This window comes from Brassica oleracea, chromosome C3 (assembly GCF_000695525.1).
Source record: "Brassica oleracea var. oleracea cultivar TO1000 chromosome C3, BOL, whole genome shotgun sequence".
Taxonomy (NCBI): domain Eukaryota; kingdom Viridiplantae; phylum Streptophyta; class Magnoliopsida; order Brassicales; family Brassicaceae; genus Brassica; species Brassica oleracea.
In genome coordinates, this window is record NC_027750.1 from 48,517,065 (window position 1) to 48,525,001 (window position 7,937).

Sequence of the window (7,937 nt, forward strand, 5' to 3'; positions counted from 1 at the left end):
TGCCGGCCGGGATTCATCCCGATTTGATGGTGCCGCCGAGTGCTCTTTACTCGCAGTACATTGTCGAGGACCTTCTCGCTCAGCCACGCAGAGAAGGTTTATCAGTCCTAGACCCCCGACCGACCGGACGGAACTTTGTGGTACGTTACATTTTTTTTTAATTCTTTTAAAATTCTTTTATAAGAATAATAAATAATTTATACTTTAAATTTGTTTTTTTTAGGTTTGGGGTTGACAATTGTGTTGCTCGGAACGTAACCGAGACGATCAAAAGTTACTTCTCCGAGCCACATCTGAACTGGAAAAAGACGCTGATCTACGTCAGAAAGACGTGGTTCAAATTTTTTGATGTAAGTACTATTAATTAATTATATATACTTTAATTTTTTATGATTTAGATTTTTTAATTTTTTAAAACTAATTCTTAATTTAATTTTTTCTGCTACAGCAAAAAATTTATTGGTCCATGGGGTCAATGAGAGGGTGAATAAAGCTTTTAACGCGAAGGTGAAAGCTCGCTTGTTGGACATGGTCTCCAACTGGAAGGGTGACTGGATCGTGAAGTGGTATGAGAGTGGCAAACCCCTTGAGCTCACCAAGGATGTGTGGGATGGCCTCATCCGTTATTGGCGGGATACTGACTCCATTAGAGACGCCGAATCTTGCTCTGCCTCCCGTCAGACGGTAGATGAGCACGGCCACGGGCCGATGCTTCACTCTACGGGTCAAAAACCTCACGCCGGTGTCCGTCTGGATATGGTAATTAAATATTCAATTTAATTAATTAAAATATATATATATATATTCTAATTTTCTTAAATGTTTTTAGGCCAAAGAGACGGCCCGTCTCTTTTGCAACTTTATGAGAGGACCCACAAGAACAAGGCGGGCCAATTTCTAGATGCTAGGTCCGAGGAGATCTTCAACGACTTGGTTGGTCGGGTTGAAGACCGCCAGACCCAGCTGACCAGCTGACCCAAGTGTCTACCGACGGATTACCCGTCACCTTATCCACACTTGAAGTGGATAGGATTTACGAGGAGGTAAATTTTTTTTATTATTCATCTAATTTAACTCTAACTTTTTACTAACATTTTTGTTTTTAAGGTTGTCCCTAAGAAAAAGGGACGTACGTTGGGGACTGGTTCCGTCAACGATGTTCCGAGAGCGACATCGTCTTATGGTCAGAGACGGGATGATGAAGTCACTCAGTTGCGTAATGAGTTGGACTCGACGCGATCTTCGTTCACAGCTCGTATGGGTGGAGTCGAGGACTTATTGGACGTTGTAACGGCCACAAATCCGGAATGGGAGTCCTTGTTGAGGAACATGCGACGACAAAATCTCATTCCAGACGAGTCATCCGGCACACATGATGAAGCGGATGTAGAGAGGAGTGAGGAATTCTACCGGGCGATGAACGACCCTTAGTTCTTTTTTTTTTCTTTTCGTTGGTTGTATTATAAATTCAAAACTTATTTATGCATAAAATATTTTCGTATTTACGTTTATTTTTAAATTATATTTTTATTAATAAATTAAATAATTTTTATTATATTTTTTAATTCTGGAAAATAAAAAATCGAAGTAAATTCGTAGCTAAATTACGACTACATTACGTGGAAAGTTTTGACGGTAACACTATGAGGAAAGCTTAACGAGTATTTTATGTGGAAGGGTTTACGTGTAATTTAGGAGGAATTACTTTTGAGGTATTTACGAGGAAATGTAGCGTCCTCCTTACGTGGAAAGGTTACGTGGTTTTTACGACGAATAATGTTATTCGTCTTTACGACGAAGTGTGTTTTTCGCTAGTTTATGACGAATTGGAGAGGAAATATGCGTTACGACGAACGAATAACGACGAAACTTGTTTCCTTGCAGTGCTCTCCCATGCGTCCGGCTCCCATATATCATCGACCACTACCAAATATCTTTTTCCATCTAAAATATCGTGAAGGTAATCTTCTAACTCCTCCTCTGAAAACATTTTGAGCTCTATCTCAATAACTATTCCCAAAGATCTTATGATTCTGACAAGCATATCTCTTGTTTTATACTTTTGTGAAACATAAGTCCACGCGCGGTACTCGAATCTTCTCTTCACATCACCCGAGTTGTATAGCTTCCTAACAATTGCGGTCTTTCCGAGAGCTCCCATGCCTAATATCGAGATAATATACATCTTTTCAACCACATCATCATCATCATCATCAAGAAGCTTTGCCAAAAGAATCTTAGCATCATCATCGAAACCAACAACGAGCTCTTCCTGATCAACGGGTCTAGAACGTCTAAGCTCACTCACCTTTAAACTTGAAATATTCCCTCCTCCTTGAGGCGGCTCATTGAAGTTTCCTATCCCATAAGTCTCCCGCTTGCGAGTCACATCCGAGATTCTTCTCTTGAGGCTTCCGATATCATCAGTTATTCTGTATGAATCCATGGTCTCGCCGAATATTTTGATTAATCTCATCAAGCCTCGTCTTTGTGATCTTTGGACAGTTTTCAGGTTGTAGCAGTCCAAAACGTCTTCAACATCGTATGCTATGTCTAAAACCAGTTTTGTCCACTCTTTTGAGACCTCGTCTTCTTTTTCACTTCTTTTAATTTTTTTACTTTTATAATAATAAAATATTATTTTAAGATAACAACATAATATATAAGAATCATCATGATTATTTAAAAAAAATATATATAAGATTTTTAATATAAAATTCATTTTATTATATAATAGAATATATATAAAAATTCATTAAGGGTAACATAGACTTTAGCCACTCTAATTTTTAACGTTAGAGCTTCGTTGCGAAATATTATTTCGTAAATAATAATATAGATTGAGATTAGCGTTGATTTCTAAAGACTAGACATAAATTTCAAAATTTTTATTAGTTAAGGTATATTTTGGCATGCAATAAGAGTTGGGGTATGTATTTTTTAATCGATCCCTAATGCATGTATGAATTTCAAATTTTTGATTAGTGAAAGTATGATTTGACATGCAGTAAAAGTTATCCTTAGTTCGGGCATAAATAATTCGTTTTCCCGTTTGTGTCCTCGTGTCCCCTTCCAAGTTTCGGTAATAAATGTAAAAAAAAAAATCGAAGTAGACGTGAGACCAACTTAGATTCTCATTTGTAAAATTTTCATACGGAACTTTCGTCAAAGTTTGAAATTTATTCATGTATATGTTGAACCAGTCGTATATATTTTGAAATGTGGTACTCAATCCCAAACTTACAGATTTTTGTAAATTGGAAAGTTTTGGGGGCTCAACCAACGTAACCCAAATCTCAAAGGACACATTTTCAGGAATGGTGGTCGTAAAGAAGCTCAACGCAGTCTCTCACTTGTATAAATTTTAAACAATGGAAGTTAAGGAACAGAAACTCTATCCCGATTATCCGCATAACTCAACAACGCAAACAAAACACTAACATCAACCAGATTATTTGAAAGGAAACAAAAAGAGAGAGAACAATTGCAGAAGGACTTGAACAAATAGGGAAAAGGTAAGCCTGAAGTGGGTTACACGAACTTACTTCTCGTTATCTTAATATCTCTCTCCAAAACGGAAAAACAGAGCACCAGTTCCATTGTTGTGATCTACAGCATACTCAGCTCGTACCAAACCCAGCTTCACTCCGACACCGTATGATGAACCTTGTCCCATCCTCCTGTAGACTGCGGTTGGGTTGCCCTTCACGTCCTTGGAGCTTCCCAGATCATTTCCATGCTCAGCAAATGCATAGACATGCGTGTTCTTCACAGGTACTCTAATCTCAGCACCAAGCTGCAATCCATTAAACAAAAAAATCCTACACATGTTTTGGGGAAGTATAATGTTTTTGTTTCGTGTGTTTGTTGTTTTACCTCAAGGATGTTTCTCGCAGCACCGAGCTCGCCCATGTTGTAGCCACGGACGGAATATGGACCTCCAAGAACAAAGGCGTCGTAGCTCGGAAGGTCACCAACACAGCCACCGTAATGTCCGTGGAGGACTAGAACCGGTGGCGGTGGCTTCCCAGCACCTTCTTCTACTTGCTGCAGCTGAATGAATCTTGTCAAGGTCAATTGGTGGCGGTTGAAGAAAGGGAATTTGCTTCCAATTCCCAACCCTTGATCCACCTGCGATTAGCAAACAACAGAGTTTAAAGCTTACAGAGTATACACATGACTTAGCTTCATTGAGTAAACAAACCTGAAACACGTTCCTCTCTCCAACAACAGCCCCATTGACAAACTTGGTATTGTCACGGGTGATGTTGGCTTGTAGAAAGGCCATCCGGTCAATACCCGTACCACTGAGAGTTGTAGGAGGTCCATCAGCGCTGATTCCTCCACTAGGTAGTAGTCTCTGACCATTTGCAGCGATGTGACTGCTTTCATCTCGAGTTGTTATCTCCTCCATCACAAGTCCATATGTAAACTTACTCTGACGGGTGAAGTTCTGCATGAAAACATATGTTTGATTTTTTTAAGTGTTTGTAAGATAGAACAAGCTGAATATGGCACTGAGTATTGGAAAGCTTACCTCAGTTATGTTAGCTTTCACACCAGCTCGATCGACCCAAATTGGTGGCACTTCCTCAACACCTGGTCCTCCAGTGAACACTGGGCTAAGTTTGCGGCTGTTGAAGCAGCTTGTTTTGAATGTACGGTTACGAGGATTGTAAACACCGTCCAGATATGGGTGTACATACTCCATCTTAAACGAAAGATCATCCTGCGCACACACAACGAACCAGTGATAGATGGATGGTGTCAAGAAAACAGTTTGAGCTAGAGATTTATCAAATATCCGAGCTGACTACACTTACCTGAGGATTCAAGAAGTTGCTAGTGGTCACTGAACCCATAAGAGACCTGTTAAGACCCTGGATGTTTCGATGTTCGAACGTAACAGACCCACCTGGTTGGAATGAAGCCTGATGCATATACACAATAACGGAGTAAAATCAATCTGATTTTCAAAAGCAAATTAAAATATGTACTTAATTCCAATAAGGAAGAACTTCATACCAACGTGGGAGCTCCTCCACGGCCAGGAACTATACTCCACTCGGTACTAACTTCAGCTGACTTCTGTTCGAGCTCTTTCAGTTTGATCTCAACGATAATGCCCCCTTCGTTTTTCTCATCTGGGCGTGGATTCACTTCAATGTTGGAGAAGAGCCCTAGTGAGTTGATGTTCCTCAGAGCTTGCTTCCCAGCTTCAATGTTAAAAACATAGCCTTGGCGAAGCTGTCAACAATTATATAGATAACTATCACCAAAACTAACTTAACAAATGATACACATGAGATTTGTACAAGCAAAAAAAAAGACAAATTAAACAACTTATCGCCTCAAGAAACCAATGCATCAATCATGATAAAGTGAGTTCATTTAAGCTATAAAAACCTTTCACATTCATTAGAACTAATAGCAAGTTCGAGTCAAACTCCATCAATTTATAGCGATCTATCTATGGGGCCATCAAAGATACTGTCACAATCAATGCCCCCATCAAACAATGAACTAAAAATCAACAAAAGAAACATACCTGCTTGGGCAACTCCCTGCGCACGACAGGAACTTGAGTGTTACCTTCAACCACATTACCAAGCTTATCTTGATACTGAATAACAAGCTGAGTGATGTCTCCCTCCACAACTTCACAAACAACCTCCTTAGTATTCAAATTCCCAAAATTCACAACCTGAGCACAGGCATACCCTTCATCATGGTACCATTTCTGAACACGATCTCTAATCTTCTGCAACAGCCTGGCACTGACTTTCCCTTGATCCCTCAGCATCTGCATCACCTCTCCATACACAGGTGCAGGCAACAAACACGGCCTAGCCCTATCAATTCTTCTCTTGTAATCCTTCTCAAGGCTCCTGTAATACTCAAGCTTCTCTTTATCAGTCATGTCTGTATCCATCTCAATCGGCTTTGACTGCACCATCAGCCCCACGTTGATACACCTGAACCTATCAGCGGACTGCCACGTGCTCTCCGCGAAGGAGATGGTGACTCCAAGGGTTCCGTCGGGTTTAGTTTTCCCTTCTAAATCGACTTTCTCGAACATCCCGCAGGTAGCTAGGGTTTCGAGCTCCTTCTGGAGCTGAGCTTTGGTGTAGACTCCGCCTGGACGGATCGATACCATCTCGAAGAAGGAGTCTTCAGTGCCGATCGAGGTTTGTCTCCTCCGGTCAAAGAACACAATGTCGGAGACTTTGTACTTCTTGAAACCACTTAACTTGTTCAATTGAACCACGATGTTCCCCGGTAAGCCGTGCGAATCCCAATCCGGTGACTGTTCTTCATCAGCGACTGCAGGCGCCGGAGAAAACAGTTTCCCCCAAAATCCACCGTCGTCTCCATCTCCTCCGCCGCCTCCACCACCGAATCCGCCGAAGTTTCCATCGCCTCCTCCTCCTCCACCGCCGCTTAGTAACGACGGAAGATTCGAGATTCGGAATAGAAAGAAGGAAGCGGCCGAGGAGACAGAGGCTACGGCGAGAGGTTTGGCTAGGGATTTAAGGAGAAAGTCCTTTGGGGAGGGTTCTGTATCGCGGCTAGGTAAGCTGCTGCTGCATTTTATGGATGGAACGCGAGGAGATGGTGAGGAGATCCGGGGAAGGCGAGAAGAGGAAGGAGCTCGAAATTTCCTACGGGGATAGATAGAATTAGGGGTGGTGGAGCTTGTTGCCGCTGCTGGGATGAGCTGCCCGTTGACGGAGAAGGCGGCCATGGCGGAGAAGAGTGAGCAAAGATAAGGTTTTAGAGAGACGTCTGCTGAAGCTTCGGCAAAGGTACCTACCTACTTTCGGGTTTTATGCAGATCTTTTAGACTTCATTTCGTTTTTTGTATTTACAAACAAACAACATGACGTTTATTTAGTAAAAACAGCACGCAGTTTAACTCAAAAGGATGCGAAACTGCGATGGATTGATGACAAGTTCGCGCACGTGTGAGGCAACTTTACTCGTCTGATTAGGTAGGTAAGCTGCGTTTGGTTCGGCTTTTTTCGGTTTTGAATTTTTCAAATTTTAGAAAATAGACTCTACTTGGGACCGAGATATATGTTGGTATGGATTCGGTTCAACTTCTTTGGAAAAAAATATCTCAGTCAAATGTAGTCGGTTTTCAGGTCCGGGTTGACACAATTTAATTTGTTTTTTTTATCAAATTTAATTTAATAGAGGCAAATATGTTTTTTATCAATTTAATTTAATTTGGTTTACATTTGATTTTATACTCAAAAGCTTCGATTTTTAAAAAAATAAAATCACTATATTTTTGTTAAATTTGATATATTTTAATTATTTTAGAATTTTGTTCTTTTGTTATTTTGGTTCATCTAATAATGAGGCATGCCACATTATTTTAAAAAATCGTCCAATAAGAGTTTTCTAATTTGTCACGTCATTTGCTTATGTCAATACAAACAATACCGAACCATATGTCTCGGCTCATAATCCTAATAATTCGCCATAGCCCATTTAAAGTCCACCTTACCTAATTTTCGACGCAAGAAAAGATTATCTGGCTCTTCCACTTCCATGCTTATCTGAATTTATTATCCACTCCACGTCCTTCAGTTCTGCTCTTTACTCCTTTCATCCGAATAACGTTATCGTTCTGATTCCTTTTGTTTATCACCTTATATAAACCCCTTCACCACCAATCTCTGCCCCTCGCAGAATTCACCAGAAAAAACATATACAACAGAGAGAAGCTCGAATCAAAAGTTGCAGAGAAGCAATCAAATATCGATTCGCAGAAGACGAATCTCGATGAAATCTAGGCGTCCAATAAATAGCTGAAGAAACTCACCTAGAGTGGATCAGACTCTCCCTTAGATAACATCCCTTTTTTGAATTTGAATCCTAGCCGGTTCGTTCAGATTCTAGGTTTTGACGTTAAGATCCGTACGAAACTT

General features: G+C 40.5%; 1 protein-coding gene and 1 pseudogene across 1 annotated transcript; both read right to left on the minus strand.

Moving 5' to 3' along the window:
• Nucleotides 1-3,309, minus strand: part of LOC106330791 — a 10,370-nt pseudogene extending 7,061 nt beyond the window's left edge.
• An 18-nt stretch (nt 3,310-3,327) lies between these two features.
• On the minus strand, nt 3,328-6,804 carry LOC106335044 (protein TOC75-3, chloroplastic). Its single transcript, XM_013773462.1, has 7 exons — nt 5,549-6,804; nt 5,026-5,247; nt 4,824-4,931; nt 4,538-4,729; nt 4,205-4,453; nt 3,877-4,131; nt 3,328-3,796 (listed from the first exon to the last, which is right to left on the minus strand). Exons 1-7 carry the CDS (start codon nt 6,743-6,745, stop codon nt 3,557-3,559), a joined length of 2,463 nt encoding a protein of 820 aa, XP_013628916.1. The 5' UTR covers nt 6,746-6,804; the 3' UTR covers nt 3,328-3,556.
• Between the last annotated feature and the right edge of the window lie 1,133 nt (nt 6,805-7,937).

Excerpts from the sequence above, each read along its gene's own strand:
- LOC106335044 (XM_013773462.1), bottom strand. The coding sequence starts at position 6,745 with ATGGCCGCCTTCTCCGTCAACGGGCAGCTCATCCCAGCAGCGGCAACA. Across the intron at positions 5,248-5,548 it reads GCAGGGAGTTGCCCAAGCAG|CTTCGCCAAGGCTATGTTTT; the intron begins GTATGTTTCTTT and ends AATTGTTGACAG. Across the intron at positions 4,132-4,204 it reads GAGAGAGGAACGTGTTTCAG|GTGGATCAAGGGTTGGGAAT; the intron begins GTTTGTTTACTC and ends TGCTAATCGCAG.